The 17,087-nt window shown below is 48.3% G+C and overlaps 1 protein-coding gene across 4 annotated transcripts in view; it reads left to right on the top strand.

Moving 5' to 3' along the window:
- The window catches only part of LOC126987847 (transcription factor Sp9-like), a 108,630-nt gene that overhangs the window by 33,533 nt on the left and 58,010 nt on the right, over window positions 1–17,087 (top strand). For 3 of the 4 annotated variants that reach the window (XM_050845277.1, XM_050845274.1, XM_050845279.1), the window contains exon 2: window positions 16,060–16,089. The exons of the other annotated variant lie outside the window; for it this stretch is intronic. In XM_050845277.1, the coding sequence (XP_050701234.1) occupies window positions 16,060–16,089 (30 nt within the window). The remainder of the gene's footprint in view (window positions 1–16,059; window positions 16,090–17,087) is intronic. 4 annotated transcript variants of the gene reach the window in all.

Below are 17,087 nucleotides of genomic sequence, written 5' to 3' on the forward strand. Positions count from 1 at the left end.
AGATAAAGAGCGCCTCGCCCCTCACAATCTGAGCTACAGGGAGCGTCCTCATCTATATACAGGGTGCTAAACACCTCCTGCCACTGGTGTCACGCCCTGACGGCCACAAATGAGGAGACTATAAGATGGCAACCCTAGACAGAGAAGTGTTCTGTCAGTAAAAGTGTTTGTCAAAGAAAACCTAGAGTGGTGCAGGTAAATGCAGCAAACGTTTAGACAGCAAAGGGAAGGAGGAAAACACTGACTTGAATTAGCAGCACCAGACACTCCGGGCATGACGCAAGCACACCACCGTATGGCTAGGAGGTGTAGGCTGCAGGTGGAAAAAAAACGTAGCGTGAGAACCTAAAAAAAATGCTGAGGTGAATTTTTTTCCTTTTTGTCCTCCATCCACCGTTAGTGAGACTCCTAGAATTGAGAGTTATCTATGAGAGGAGGAGGAGCAGAAGTACTTGGCATAGGCCCCCATGTGCACGGTAGTTCTGTCGCGGGCAAGACCCCAGCTCGTGGAAGGACAGTCCTGGTCCATGATTAATCGACGGGAGGGGACACGCCTCGCGGGTCCCGCCACCCTCAAGCTCAGCCGCGGCCACAGAATCCTCAAGGACGCCGCGGCGGTAGAGGCATTGGCGTCCCACAATGACGACGTCCGCGGCAAGAATAGGAAACTGATACAGATTTGAGCAGGGTTCACACGAGAAGTACACCGCCAGATAACATTCAACAATGAAGGCCGCTCTTTAATCCCCGGTGGCTTAGAGACAACATTCCTTACTCATGAGGAGTTTTGAAAAGCCTTCCAGACCCGCTGCCTAAAGTCCCCCAAATACCCCATCCGAATATTCATGTGTGGGTATTATGGGCACGGGCGGGGCTTTGTGGGGCCTCTGTTAGGGTCGGCGGGGGGCCCTTGTTAGCATTGTGCTGCGGCCGGGGTAGTCCCACCCGCGGCTGCCGGTCCTTGGAAGGGTTGTCTTTTGTGAGGCTGAGCGCCGTGCCCGGAGCCATGCGTGTCCCGCCGAGAGAAAATGGTGTGCTATTACGGCTTCCGCTCAGCTGCATCGCCTGGCCGCCGCGCCGCCACTGGACGACGCGTTCAGGCATCCAGTGTTTTTTTAATATGAATTCCGAAGTCTTCACATTCACCGCATACCCTTGACTGAATGACTCTCTCTCTCTCTCTCTCTCTCTCTCTCTCTCTCTCTCTCTCTCTCTCTCTCTCTCTCTCTCTCTCTCTCTCTCTCTGACACACGAGTGGCTGGTTCTCCTACACAGTGAGGGTGAACACGAGTCATGGAGTAACTCGAGAGGGTGGCGCGGCGAGAGGCACCTCACATACACAACAATAATAACAACAATAACAGCGTCACCACTATCACAACCACCACCACCACCAATGATTCAGAGCAATCCTCCAAAAAGTCCAGCAAGGTTCAAACTCCCTGCCGTCACCGCCGCTCCATAGGTGACGAACGCCAAAAAGGTTCACACGCATACACCGCCTCATGAACAACGATAACCCTTCGTTGGTGCACAGGAACTGCCTTGCATTATGCCGACACAACGCTCCTCACCTCCATTGCCTCATCATCTCCGAAAAAAACCCATTACAGAAGTAGCATGTTACGGGTATCTTTCTATAATGCTGTTTCGCCCTTGCTTTGCCTCCTGAACCATGAGGAAAAGGATGAACACGCTAAGACGTAACCTGCTGACTCTGAGGTGCAAATGAGGGATGCGAGGTGGCGAGGTGACCCCTGGGGCGGGCGAGGGGCGAGGGTAAACGGTCTGTCGAGTGGGAGCAGCGGGGGGCTTGTTAACACTCGTGGGGCGCTGCCTCGCTCCGCTACCGACCTGCTCGCGGCGACAGGGTTATGGAGGGAGCGACGCGGCGGCTCAGTGTTGATTATATTATTATCGTTCAGAGTTTTCATTCGTGGAAACTTCCCGTCGCTCTTTTTTCTCATTTGCCTCTCGAACACTTGGCTTGCACGTCCTGGGGTGTTCATGCAGGGTTACTCTTATTCATGGGTCCTTAGTAACTTATGAGGCTGGAATTACTATAAACTATTCAAGTAATTTGCATATAGTTAATATCAGCTGCCACCTTCACCACTACCAACACCACCACCACCACCCTCACCACCACGACCACTACCACCACTCAAGATCCTTTCCTCCTCACCAGGTCCTGACCCAACCACTCAAGCCTCCCCCTCACCTCCACCACTAACACCACCACCGCCCTCACCACCACGACCACTACCACCACTCAAGATCCTTTACTCCTCACCAGGTCCTATTCCAAGCACTCAAGCCTCCCCCTCACCTCCACCACTAACGCCACCACTAACCTTACCAAAAATACCATCTACACCACCTCAACTGCCTCTCTTCATCCCATGCAAAACCACCACAACCACATTTTCTTAACCAAAAACACCAACAGATACACACACACCACCACCTTCACCACCACAACCACTACACTACACAATCACCACCACGCTTTCTGACACAATCACCCACACCACCACCACCACCACAACCACCACTACCACTACCCACCCCTTCCCCTCCTATTTCTTCCTTCTCCCTTATTCTTCCCTGTAGCCTAGCTCATTCCCTCCCTTTCCTCCCTCTCTTCCTCTCCCTTTTCCCACCTCCCTCCCTCCCTCCCTATACCCTAACCCCTTTTCTCCCCTCTTCCTCCTCTCCCACCTCTCCCTGACGCCTACACCCCCCATCACTCCTAACTGCCCTCCGCCTCCCCTACCCCTCCCCCGGCCCTCGACCCCAATACGACCAAGGAGGCGCCTGGTCGATAATGTCACGCTCGCCCACAACAACGGAGAGAAGACCAATAAAATTTTCTGCCGTGTTGGTTTCTGGTAGACCTCGGCAGATGGTGGTGGTGGTGGTGATGGTGATGATGATGGTGGTGGTGGTGGGGGGGGGGGGGGGGGGGTGGTGTTGATGGTGGTGGTGGTGCCGATGAAAGTATATGGATTAGAGGTTGTAGTGATGATGGTACTGGTATTGATATGTGATTTGAATGGTAGGATAATGATGATGATAATGGTGATGTTATGTGATTTTGACAGTAGGATAATGGTGGTGATGGTGATGATGGTAGTGTAGCTTAGACACTAGCATAAGGATGATGATGATGATGATGATGATGATGATGGAAGATGGCTGCAGAGAAGTAAGGGAAAACAGGACTATTGCTAGTGGTGATGATGGTGTTGATGACTTCTAGGTAACGTTGGTGATGACTGACGATGGTGATGATGATAATGAGGATGAATGTGATGATGTGTATCGGTATGAGTTGCTCTTGTGGTGGTGGTGGTGATGGTGGTGGTGGTGGTGGCTGAAGGAGAGAGAAAAACAGAGAGAAGAATAAAACTGAGAAGGAAAAGGGAGAGGAAGAGTGAGAGGCCCCGGGGCAATGTTTGTGTGGCGGTGTTGAACTATTTGGGGATAAGCCGCCTTAAGCCGTGTTTGTGTTGGGGCGGCGCGAACACGTCAGGCCGAGGCTAGGGGGGGAAGGGGAATGGAGGGGGAAAGGGGGTTAGGGAGGGGGAAAGGGGGGTAGGGAGGGGGAAAGGGGAGAGGGAGGGGGAAAGGGGGGAGGGGAGGTAGGTCGGCCGCTGGTTACTTACTTCCTCGTGATCATGGCGACGCGCGTGGCTAAGATTTCCGAGGTTATCTTTTATATGCCTTTTAAATTTTACGGGTTATATAGGCAGTCTAAGCGATACCAAAGATAATAAAAAAGAGGACCAAAGACACCGTTCAAGGGATGCTAGACAATACATCAATGCTTATAAGACGATGTGGCTGTACTGTTTTCTTGTTTCCCTAGAGATAGTTCGAGGGATACTAAAATTAGTTATCATGGGTCCAGGACATACACCTGAGAGATAGTTAAAGGGTTACTAAGAGGATAAATAAATGCTTATAAGACAATGTGGCTGTACTGTGTTCCTATTTCATCACGGACAGTTCTAGGGATACTAACGATAAGTATAAAAAAGAGCCCTAGACATGTTCCTACGAGGCAGTTCAAGGTGTAATAGGATGAAAAATAGCTTTAGTCTGTTCACTTAAGTCCGACCCAAGCAGACAATATAAACCTAAGCGAATTTGCAAGCTGAGTGCTGATTGGCTACTGCTATGGCTTCCAAGTTTTCTTTAACCTCTGTATTTATCTCACGCAGCACTTTCTGATAATCTACACTGTGCTTACGAACACGCTTAGCTTCATGTTGTCAGCTTGGGTCAGACTTAAGTGAACAGACTATAGTAAGATGATGTGTGTAAACTGTTTGCTACTTCATTAGAAACATTTCCTAGGATACTAGAAAAATAAATATCAAAGAAATTCTAAATGTTTTCCTGAGACAGTTCATGAGGTATTAAAAATATAAATAAAGGCCTGTAAGACGTGGCCGTATTGTACCGCCCTTTCATTGAAGATTTCAGGTTTACGAAAAAGAGACAGAAGGAGAAAAATATCGCCCTCAGCACAGCATTACTATACCAGGAGCAGATGGAGTTGCCAAAATAATAACGTTGCTAAATAAAGAGCATGAAGAGATTGATCGTATAATACAAAAGAGTCTTCAAAATAATAGATTCCAGGATAATTTCGACCATGATGCAGTGACGTAACAGATAGAGGAGTGGAGGACGTTGGGAGAGGGTTTGTGTCGTGCAGAGGACTAGTAGTACTGTTGAAAATGATGATGACAATAGTTACAGGTGATGGTGGTTATACACTCCCCTTGAGGATAAGACTTAAGCCGATGTAAAAAGGTAAAATAGCGGAAGGAATATTTCAAAACGTCAACAAATAAAAAAAAATAAGAAAAAAGTTCGGACCAACAGATAATCTTAAACACACACACACACACACACACACACACACACACACACACACACACACACACACACACACCACAAATATATTACAGATTCGAGACCTTGGAAACAAAACGAAAGAAAATAATGACGAAGATAAAACATTAACATTCCTATTGTTTGTTAAATCGCGTCTAGTGTTTGGAATTCCTTCTGCGTTTGTTTGTTTGTCTGTTTAGTGAGTGAAAGTGGCGGAGGTGATGGTGGTGATGTGGTGTTGTGGGACTTGTGTTGCTATGGTTTGTAGTGATGACGATGGTGATGATAATGATGGTGATGGTAGTGGTGGTGATGATGGTGGCTATGGTGGTGGCGGTCGTAGTGTTGGGAGGAGAGGGAAGGTGGGTGGAGGGGGTGGTGTTGAAAGAGTTGGTGGTGAAAATGGTGTTGAGAGAGAAGGAAGGGTGGAAGAGGTGGAGGTATTTGTGATGGTGGCGGTGGTGCTGGGAGGAGGAGGAGGAGGAAGAGGAGGAGTAAAAGAAGGAAGAAGAAGAAGAAGAAGAAGAAGAAGTGTTGTTGGCAGCATTTTTGGCAGTGAAGGCGTTGTCAAGAAAAGGAGTGGAGGTTATTGTATGGGGTAGACAGGGAGGCAGGGGAGGAGTCAAGGGGGGTGAGTGAGAGGGAGGAAGGGGGGGGGGCATGGATGGTCGCAGGGCCCCTCACACACCCTCGCCTCGGCCTCTGTCTGTCCGTGACGCCATGAAATTTTATAGACCTCGATCGCCTATAAATCACAGTCACGGTGTTAGCCCCTCTGTTGCCTCCCCTGCCTCCCCTGCCTCATCCCTCCTTCCCTGCTGTTGCCTACCCCCTTCATCTCCTCCCCTTGTACACATCCCCTGCTTCGTCCCCTTCCTTTCTGGCCTCTTCTATTCACCCCTGTCTTCCTCCCCTGCTTCCTCACCCTTGATCTACCCCCTTGACTCTTTTTCTTATCTCTTTTCTCCTCCTCTTTCTCTTCTGGCTCGTCTCTCTTACTCTGACTCCTTCCTCTGCTCCCTCCACTCCATAACATCCTCCCCAGCATCTTCCTCTTCCTCTTATATCATTTTCTCTTTCCCATTCTGTCTTCTGCCTTCATACCATAACTTCCTCTACTTCCTCCTTTTCCTCCTCTTTATTCCAGTCTATCTCCTATTCTGCCATCCCTTAACTTTCCTTACCCATCTTTCTCTTCTTCTCTCATCCTTCTCTTTCCCCCATTAGTCACTCTTCTGGTTTTATCTTCCTCTCTGTTCCTTTCTCTTCCCTCCTTTTCTTCTCTTTATTCCTTTGTCTATATCCATGTTTCCTCTTCTTCTTCTTCCTGCCTTTCTCTGTTATGTGTTGTTCCCATTCTTGTTCCCCCTCTACATGCCTGCCTGCCTCTCTCTCTCTCTCTCTCTCTCTCTCTCTCTCTCTCTCTCTCTCTCTCTCTCTCTCTCTCTCTCACACACACACACACACACACACACACACAGTCCATCACGCCCTATGATTACAGTTTTAACAATTATCCTTCCATTCTTTCACTCCCTCAGCCAATCAATCTTTCTATCTTCCTCCTCTAATCCATCCTGCCTCTCTCTCTCTCTCTCTCCCTCCCTACCTGTCATCTCCCCGGCTCACCTGCGTCGTATTTTCCAATTATCCAAAATATTTAGTCATTCAAGTGAGTCAGTTTTTTTTAGTGTTTTTTTTCGTTATTTTTTTCTATTTTGTTCTCATTCTTCCTTTTTGTTCGATGTTACCCTCTCTCTCTCTCTCTCTCTCTCTCTCTCTCTCTCTCTCTCTCTCTCTCTCTCTCTCTCTCTCTCTCTCTCTCTCTCTCTCTCTCTCTCTCTCTCTCTCTCTCTCTCTCTCAACCAGCCTCTCTTCTCAGCTCCCTTCCTTCTCATTCCCCCTCCTCTTTCCCCTCCCCTCTGCCTCCCTCCTCTCCTCTCCTCCTCTCTCTCCTCTCCCAGCTGCCCTTTGTGTCGGCTGCGGTGTGAAATAAGGGAATAAAGGGAACATAATGGGGATAATGCCAATAAGACCGCCACCTCCAGAGCCCCTTAGGAGGAGGAGGAGGAGGAGGAAGAGAGGTGCGTCCAGATGGATTAGGAATGCTTCTCGTCTTCATGGAGTTTTTTGCCTTCTCTCTCTCGTTCTTCTCTCTCTCTCTCTCTCTCTCTCTCTCTCTCTCTCTCTCTCTCTCTCTCTCTCTCTCTGAAATATGATGAAATTGAGTTTGAGAATTATTGGTTAAGAGATAAACAATAAAAGAAGAAGAAGAAGAAGAAGAAGACGAAGAAGAAGAAGAAGAAGAAGAAGAAGAAGAAGAAGAAGAAGAAGAAGAAGGACAAGAACAAAAAAAAAGAAGAACAAGAACAAGAACGAGAACAAGAACAAGAAGAACGAGAACAAGAAAAAGAAAATAAGAAAAGAAAAAAAAAAGAAAACGAAAGCGAAAAAAGAGGAGGAGGAGGAGGAGGAGGAGGAGGAGGAAGCATATAACAGAATCTCCTCGCGGTCTCCCCTCCTGACCAATTCATCATCTATGGCCGCAGGACAACCGAGAGAGAGAGAGAGAATTGTCATAAGAACATATTCCCTCGGCCCATGACGGATGCTTTCTCTTTTCTCTCCCTCCACTCTCCTTCCTTCTTTCTTTTCCTCCCTTCCTTTCTTGGGATTAATTGATTTTCCCTCATTTCCTCTTTTTCTTTTTTTCTTCCCCATTTCTTCACTGTTTTGTTGACTCAATTACACTCAATTTCCATTTTTTTCTTGTCTCCCTTTCAATTTCTCTTCCTCCTTTCATTCCATTCACCCTTTTACCCTTCTCCTTTTTTTTTCCATCTCTTTTTTTTCGTTTCCTTCCTACTGTCCTGATACCTCGTCTTATGATCAGAGGGAAGACTTTAATACGAATGAGAATAAGGAAACATTGCACACACTCTCTCTCTCTCTCTCTCTCTCTCTCTCTCTCTCTCTCTCTCTCTCTCTCTCTCTCTCTCTCTCTCTCTCTCTCTCTCTCTCTCTCTCTCTCTCTCTCTCTCTCTCTCGTATTCCTGACGTGTACCCAAGTCAGGGGAAACTGTGTTATTTGATCTCTAATATTTCGAGACATGGCGGCGGAGCGGTCTTTTTCAAGCGTTACATTCAGCAAAAATATTACACAAAGAGCGCCGGAGGAGGAGGAGGAGGAGGAGGGGGTTGGATATTTGCTGTGTCGGGGTCCAGATGCAGCGGCGGCAGGGGCGGTGACGGGGCACAGGCCGAAGGGAAAGCATAATCCCTGGCGGGGGGCGGCTTGACCATTCAGAGCCCAAAGACAACTCTATTGTGCCCCGACAAAGGCGACACTCCTTCAAACGCACCGAACTGTTGACAAGCGGCGACCGTCACCACCGCCACCACTACCACCATCGCCACCACCCGGGACCTTCCTTTCCCTTCCCCTTCTTTCTCTTACTTCGTTTCCCTTCTCTCTCTCTCTCTCTCTCTCTCTCTCTCTCTCTCTCTCTCTCTCTCTCTCTCTCTCTCTCTCTCTCTCTCTCTCTCTCTCTCTCTCTCTCTCTCTCTCTCTCTCCTACGTTCCCTCCCTTACTCTCCTCCTTTTATTCTTTCTTATCTTCAATTAACTCCTTCTCTAACATCACTTCATTCCATCTCCTCTCCTCTCTCTTCCCTCCCTTCTCAACATCCTTCCTCCAATCCTTCTGCCTGTTTTTCCTCTCTTCCTCATTTTTTTCCCCTGACTCCTCCTCTCCTCGCCCTTCTACTTCCTCACCTGGTATCCAACTCTCGCGTTCGTCCATTCTCTTCTCCTTCTTCCTTTTCCTCATCTTTTTTCTTTCTACCCTTCTGCTTTATTTCACCTCTTCCTCTTTCTCTTCTTCTTTTCCCTGACTCCTCCTCTCTTTCTCTTCCTACTCCTTCCCCTGGCATCCAACCCTCGCTCTCGTCCATTCTCTTCTTCTCTTTCTCTCTTTCCCTTCACTTTGTTCCCCAATCCTTCCTGTTTGATCTCCTTTTCCTTTCTTTATCCTCCTTCCTGATTCCTTTCCTTCCTTTTCTCCCCTTCTTCACCTGGTATATAACCTTCCCCATCTCTCCCTCAATGCTCCTCTCTCTCTCTCCCTCTCTCCCTCCCGTCTCCCTCACTACCCCTCTCCACCCTCCCTCCCCCCCCGGAAGGCCACAACAGGGCACCCACCGTCGGTTGTCAAATTGGCCTCGACAAAACCTTCTCGGCGGGACAACAATCAGGAAGCCCAATAACCAGCGTGAGGCGTCCAGGTGCGCGCGTACACACACACACACACACACACACACACACACACACACACACACACACACACACACACACACACACACACAAGCTAATATAGAAATACATGAACGAGAGAGAGAGAGAGAGAGAGGAAATAAAGAATCGATAACATTACATCAACCAGATCAAAACGGCGAATACAAAAAAACAACAACCCACCAATACTTAAAGAACTGAGTGATACTGGAAAAGGAGAAAAGGAAGAAGTAGAAAATCGAAAATAAAAAAAAAGAGGAAGGAGATCGGAAAGAGGGAGTAGAGAATAGACGAAACGGAAAGTATTAAATAGAAGGAAAATAATAGACGGAATAAAAGACATAGAATGAGATCGTGAAGAATAACCCATTAACCACTACAGGGAGGGAGGAGAAACACCAGAAGAGTAACCTGCACACACATATAAATAAGAGGAAACAAAAAGAAAAGACAGGCGGAAGAATAAAGGAAAGAGAGCAACAATAAATGAAAAGAAAGCAACCGACAGGGAGAGAGAGGGAGAGGGAAACCGGAACAAAGCGAAGAAAGGAAAACAATGTCAGCTTGGATTGGTCGTCGTCATCGTCGTCAGGGGTGGACGGGCGACTTCTCACGCTTTTGTTGTCGTCGCCTCTTGTCTGTGAGGTGACGTGTCGCTCATAATGCCCTGCGACACCTCACTCGGGTCATTATTGAGACAGGACGTGGGAGGGCGGAGGAGGATGGGGTGGGGGAGGGGATAGAGAAAGGGGAGGAAGAGGAGAAAGGAGATGTTGGAGGACTGGTATAGGAGAATGGTGGGCAGAAGAGGAAGATGTTGGGATGTTGGAAAGGTAGGGGGAGGAGGAACGGGAAGAGGAGGAAAAGAATAACTAGTCGAAAAGAGCGGTGGAAGACGGTAATTAAAGGATGTTTGGTGGTGGGGTGAGAGGGAGGATGGTGGAGGAGTTGGAAGAAGAGGAAGGGAAGAGGAAGAGTGGGAAGGAAGGAAGGAAGGAAGGAAGGATACGGGTGAGAGAGGGAGGAGGAAGTGTAGTGAAAAAGGATGTTGGGTGATGGGGAGAAGGAAGAGGGGTAGGAGGAGGTAGAAGAATGGAGTGTTGGGAAGACACTGGGAACACTCGGCGCATTTAAGCAATGCACACAAAGGCTGCCGTGTACTGAATCCCCGCCGTCAAAGCTGACCACAACGGCACAGCGGCCTGGTAATGCTCAGCTCGCACAGGGATGGCGGCGTGGGAGGCGGCATAACAACCTGACCAAGGGAACAATACTGACCTTATAAGATCGCTTTGACATTATAGGAAACGATCTCTCGGCCAGGAATAGGACGTAGGAAATGGCAGAAACACAACAATCTCTTGACATAAAGGGAAAAATAAAGACAATAAGAGATCTCTTTGGCAATATCTATAACAGAGTATCGGGATCAGAAAACACAGGTTAGAGTCAGTGCGGGTAAATAAATTATCTAGGAGTACATTCCGATGCTTCTCGCGCGTCGCTTGGCAGACTGACGCAAGTCCTAAACAGCCGTAGAAGTGCCTGGCCGCGCGACTCCCAGGCCTGCACACGCGGCAGAGCACACAGCTCAGGCAGGTCATCAACACCACCACCCCAGCAGTGACACAGACGGAGGGGGTGAGGGCGGGGAGGGGTGACGCTAAGGCCGCAGCTCCCCGCCCGTCACCCAGCCCAGCACACTGACGCCCCGCGCGGCTCCTCGTGCCCTCCGTAACACAGTAAATATTCCACCACTGAACACATTAGCTCGAGAAATAAAACCAATACATTTCCTTATTTACACTGCAATATTTTTTCGCTGGAGTGTAATTACACAGAGTAAAGTTAGTGGATATTGCTGCGGGGAGGCGAGGCCGGTCGAGCCCTCCGTTCGCTACCCTATTATTATTCCTGACCACATTACATTCGTTATCAACATCCATTGCGTTCCTTCCCTTATGCACGGTAAGCTACATCGTAACTTAAAGACGCCAAAAGGACACAGCCGGCAGTAAATCATGGTTCGTGCACAGGACATAAATCTGCCGCTAAGGGTAATGGCGGAGGGGCGTGTTTGCATGTTGAAATGTCCGTGTTCATGCCAATAACAAGCCGGGGGATTAAGAACGGATATATTCTTACCAGCATTATACACGAAGTGTTGTTACACCGCGGCACAACATAATGCCGCCATGAATCACTTGCTCCGCCGTCGTACAAAACGTTCTCGCTTGCGTGGTCTCATTAGGGGCGGCGGGAGCCCTTGAGGCACCCTTGGTTACGTGTTCATCATATTTACTTGTCTATTACCGATTGGCTCAGCCTCGTTCTTTTAAGACTCTATAAGTGCAGCGGACTCACTCTACACTCGATGCAAGTTATTTGTTAATAGGAACCATAAAGATTCATTTTTAAATTCAGTCCCTTGGCCTGGACTCGGAAATAACACAAGCCACCTTCACCACTCATGTCATCCCCTGCGGGCGGGCAGCGTTGACTCAATACACTCTTGATGTAACTTATATGTTAATGGCTGTACTTCAACTTAATTTCACTCGCTCGGATAGGACCTGGAAATAAAAGAAAGCACCTCACCACTCATTCTACGCAAGTGCTGAGCCGAGTCATTACACTCCTGATGCAAGGTATTTGTTAATAGGCGCCATAAAACTGTACTTCAGTTTTGGTTTCACTCACTCGAATTGGTCTTGGAAATAGCACAGAACCCCCCACCACCACCACTATCCACCCCACCCGCCCACAAAGGCAAAACACTATGAATATAAAGCATCAACAAAGACTCAGGTGCTGCCGGTCTCTGGGACGTCCCCGGAACCCTTCCCTCGGCGCTGGCTTCACCTTCGCGGCGCACCCTGCAAATAAATATCCACGGGTTGCACAATCCCTCGGCCCCAATTCGCCGCTCCAAATCCCCGGCTAATGCACCGCCGCCAGCTGCCTAACACCGCACGCCACACCGATGCTTCAAAAGATTGCGCAAGTTTTCGGTGGCTGTGTGACATTCAACAGCCTCACCGCGTTACCGAGCAGCCTCACATAACTGATAGTGATGCCGGCCATGATAGTGATGCCGAAGATAGGGACGTTACTTTGGGGAGACGCTGTGTTGAAGTATGCTGAATCTTTTCTCTTACACACTTTTGGGTGGAAATTCTCGTAGACCAACGAGAGAATGAATTTCCTGTATCAAAGAAACAGGGAGCAACCACAAGGAAGGGAATCATTTCATACACTGATATTCCTTAGAGAGAACATTTAGAGACAGAGACCAACAGTAATACACACACACACACACACACACACACACACACACACACACACACACACTCACCGCGGCTGCCCCAGTGAGGGTGTGCGGATAAATTACATGTTTGCCGTGACGAGGGAGATTGGCCCGCGAGTCCTGTGTTGGGGGGAGGGGGGAGAGTGGAGAGGGGGGAGACGGAGAGGTCGCAGGAGGGGGAGAGAGGAAGGGGTATAAGGGGGGGTAGGAGGGAGGGATGTCAGCAGGAAGAGGAGAGAGGGAGAGAGGAAAAAGTAGGTAGCAGGGAGGGGTAGTGGGGTGAAAGTCAGCAGGGAGGGGGCGAGGGAGGAGTTAAGGGTATCAAGGAGGGGGAGGAGGGAGAGAAGTTGGCAGGAAAAGGGAGGGGGAGGAGTAATAAGGTAAAGAGGAAAAGGAGGTCAAAACTATAAGTGGAAAGGGAGAGAAAGGAAAGGAAAACAGGGGAAATTAGAAGAGATAGGAGGGAAGGCAAAGGGAAGAGAAAGGTAAGCAATATAGAGGGAGGAGGGAGAGGGAGAATAAAGGGTCTGAAAAGAGGAAGACGGGAGGGATGGGAGAGAAGAATTGGGAAAAGGGACAACAGGAGGAAGTGACGAGACGGAGGAGGAGGGGAAAAGGAGGGAAGAAGGGGGCGAGGGGAGGAGAGGGGAGGAAGGGAGGGGGGTAGAGGATAAGTTTAATTAATTCGCTTGCATTTCCCCTTCGGTTCAGTTCATTTAATCTCACACTTCCACGAATGGCAAAATAGTTTATCATTGACCACAAATGTCGGAGAAAGAAAGTGATAATTGAATGTTTCTCTTATTGGAAAGGAAGGGAAAAGGAAGGCAGGAGGGTGTTATGTATTTTGTTTTGTTTTTGTTCCCTTGACCACAACGAAGCTTTAATACAAGAACGAGCTTTGGCGAGGAACTGTGATTATGTGTGTGTGTGTGTGTGTGTGTGTGTGTGTGTGTGTGTGTGTGTGTGTGTGTGTGTGTGTGTGTGTGTGTGTGTGTCGTGGAATCGTGTACAAAAGGCTAAAAATGCTAAACAGATTCCTATTCACCGTTTTAAAAATCACTAAGAGTTGCTTACGTACGTTCACAATAATATTTCACTAACGCAGCTTAATCCTGTTACACTTTATCCTCTTCTAATACTATCTTCTCTAACTCTTACTTTCTCTCTTTCTTTCTCTTTATCTCTATTATTATTATATCTATCTACCTCTCCAGTGGAATGTTACGGAACAAGATTTTTCTCCTGCAAACTCTCGCGGACGTCAACAACGGGCTGGCTATTCCGGTCGAGTCACGCAGCGGTAGTGGTGGTGGCGGCTGTCGTATATTGATCATGTCCCTGTTGCTTGCAGTTGCTTATTAGTGTTTCCGGCAGCAAGGCAACGCGGGAAGAGGGCAAGCAGGCAGGCGGGGAGGGAGGGAAGGAGAGAGGAAGGGCAGAGGGAGGGAGGGAGCAAAGTATCACATCTGGTATAGTTTGGGTGAGAGACCGTTTCTGTGAAGGCTCCTGGCGTAGGGAGAAGGGCGCGTGGGGGGAAGGGGGCGTGTCGCTTACGTAGCACTGTCCAGCTGGTTGGGTGGGGAGAGCGGCCGAGCTGGGGGGGCAGGCGACAGGGAAGGGAGAGGGATAGCGCTGGAGGGGTGATGGTGGCTGGCTGGGTTGTGGTGGTTGTTGGATCGTGATGGGATAAAGTTAAAGCGGAAAAATATCACACTAAAACCACGGGAGGAAGAGGACCGCGGCGGCTTACACGGCATGGGGGACGAGAGTTAGAAGAGGAGTCAGAATTGTGTTTGGGTCATGTAGTCAGGTCTTGGCATGCCCACTGATTTATTGTGTTACTTAAGTGTTCACCTCCGCGCCTTGAATATGAAAGAAGAGAGTCGGGAGTCTCAGTTGGGCTACAGTCGAACATAGTCAGGTCTTGGTGCTCCCAGTGATGTTTTGTTGAAGAGTTAAGAGTCGGTGTAAGGTTAGGGTCGCACATAGTCAGGTCTTGGTGTTCCCAGTGATATGTTTTGTTGGAGAGTTAAGAGTCGGTGTTAGGTTAGGGTCGCACATAGTCAGGTCTTGGTGTTCCCAGTGATATGTTTTGTTGGAGAGTTAAGAGTCGGTGTTAGGTTAGGGTCGCACATAGTCAGGTCTTGGTGTTCCCAGTGATATGTTTTGTTGGAGAGTTAAGAGTCGGTGTTAGGTTAGGGTCGCACATAGTCAGGTCTTGGTGTTCCCAGTGATATGTTTTGTTGAAGAGTTAAGAGTCGGTGTTAGGTTAGGGTCCCACATAGTCAGGTCTTGGTGTTCCCAGTGATATGTTTTGTTGGAGAGTTAGGAGTCGGTGTTAGGTTAGGGTCGTGTACTAGTCAGGTCTTGGTGTTCCCAGTGATATGTTTTGTTGAAGAGTTAAGAGTCGGTGTTAGGTTAGGGTCGCACATAGTCAGGTCTTGGTGTTCCCTGTGAAATGTTTTGTTGGAGAGTTAAGAGTCGGTGTTAGGTTAGGGTCGTGTACTAGTCAGGTCTTGGTGTTCCCAGTGATATGTTTTGTTGGAGAGTTAAGAGTCGGTGTTAGGTTAGGGTCGTGTACTAGTCAGGTCTTGGTGTTCCCAGTGATATGTTTTGTTGGAGAGTTAAGAGTCGGTGTAAGGTTAGGGTCGTGTACTAGTCAGGTCTTGGTGTTCCCAGTGATATGTTTTGTTGCTATAATGTTCACCTTTGTGTTCTGAGAAGCCGCCACGACACGGATGGGAGCTGCATGCCTCCCTTCCCTCCCCTCCCCATGAAAGTCCAGTTTTGTCTCTTCAGTCAACTTGTTTCTTCAGTATCTTCTCGTTTGTCTCTTCTTTCCCTGCTTTCTTTTTTTTCTGACTATATATTCTTCTATTCCATCTTTGCTTCTTCTTTTCCTTTCTCCTCCTCTTCCTTCTACTCCAGTTTCCTTCCCTTCCACCTCCTCGCTTTGCTAATCTTCTGTCTTACTCGAGCAATGTAACCACCTCCTTCCCTCTCCCTCCCTCCCTTCATCCACAACCGCCCAGCATCTTCTTTCCCTGCCTTCTTTTTTTTCCGACTTCATATTCTTCTGTTCCATCTATGTTTCTTCTTTTCCGTTCTCCTCCTCCAGTTTCCTTCCCTTCCATCTCCTCGCTTTAGTTGTCTTCTGTTTTATACTCGAACACTGTCCTTTTCCGCCCCTGCACCAGCTCCTTCCCTCTCCCTCCCTCCCTTTATCCACAACCGCCCAGCATCTGTCTGCCTGCATTCCCGCACCCCACACATAATCTCCCCACAAGCACTCTCCCCTACACATAAATGCGACTGTCTTGCGTTTCTTCTCATACTTTCCTTCCTTTCCACCCTCACAACCTTCTAATGACTACCTTCCTACCTTTACCCACACATGAAGGCGACTGGCATCTGTATCTATGCTTTCCTTCTCCTTACATCTCCTCACTGCTCCTACCCCAGCGTATGCCTGCCCCTCGCACCCCCCCACCACCCTCCCCATACGTAATCTTTTCCCCCACATGAACGCGACCGTCTTCTGTTTCAGCCTCCGAGCGTGATCCCTCAACAGGCCAAGGTAGAGTGCCCGCCTCCTCCCGTGATGGACTCTCTCTCTCTCTCTCTCTCTCTCTCTCTCTCTCTCTCTCTCTCTCTCTCTCTCTCTCTCTCTCTCTCTGTCTTTTTTTGCCAAAGAATATATATTTTTTTCTTCTTATTTCTGCTCCTTTTTCTCCTACTCCTTCCCCTCTACTTCCATTGGTTCATCTCCTTTCTAATCTTCCTCCTCCTTCTTTCACCAATCACATTTCCCTCCTCCCTTTCTTTCTGGCGCCTCAACCACCACATGATGCCCTGTCCAAAGCAGACTGCTAAACTTCCCACTAAACTTCTATACTTGCAAAAGGAGTCGTATCTTTTCCTTGCCCTTTAGTCTCTATAGCGAAAATGGTCTGTTCCTCCTGTTGTGCATGTTATTAAGTTTATGATATGATGAGTTATGGTTATAGAGCTCAGATGTTCAATGCAATGTCGTTTTCTAGGTATATGAGTTTTAAATTTGACAACTAAATAGGAAGAATATACACCTTTAACCTTCTTTGTTATGTATTTATTTTATCTTTGTTTGTCGCATAGAACATAAAGATATGATATTCTCTCTCTCTCTCTCTCTCTCTCTCTCTCTCTCTCTCTCTCTCTCTCTCTCTCTCTCTCTCTCTCTCTCTCTCTCTCTCTCTCTCTCTCTCTCTCTCTCTCTCTCTCACGGCGGATTAAGGGATTACTGGAGACGGGACCTTGCGCCTCATGTCAGGAAGGAGCGTTTAAATTAATCTCTCCAGATCTCTTTCCTTTCCCTCCCTCTTTCCCTTCCTCTCTCTTTCAATAAACTCCTCTTCCTTACCCCCCCCCCCCCCCCGCCACCTTCCTTCCTCTCTGTCTTTGCTCTGTTTCTTTCTCCTTATTTTTGCCCTTTCAGTATTCTTTTTCTTTCCCATCTCCTATTCCATCCAGTGTTTTTTTTTCCTCTCCCTCTTTATTTAATCTCTGCCCATCCCTCTCTCCTATTCCATCTATCTC

This window comes from Eriocheir sinensis, chromosome 66, assembly GCF_024679095.1.
Source record: "Eriocheir sinensis breed Jianghai 21 chromosome 66, ASM2467909v1, whole genome shotgun sequence".
NCBI lineage: Eukaryota > Metazoa > Arthropoda > Malacostraca > Decapoda > Varunidae > Eriocheir > Eriocheir sinensis.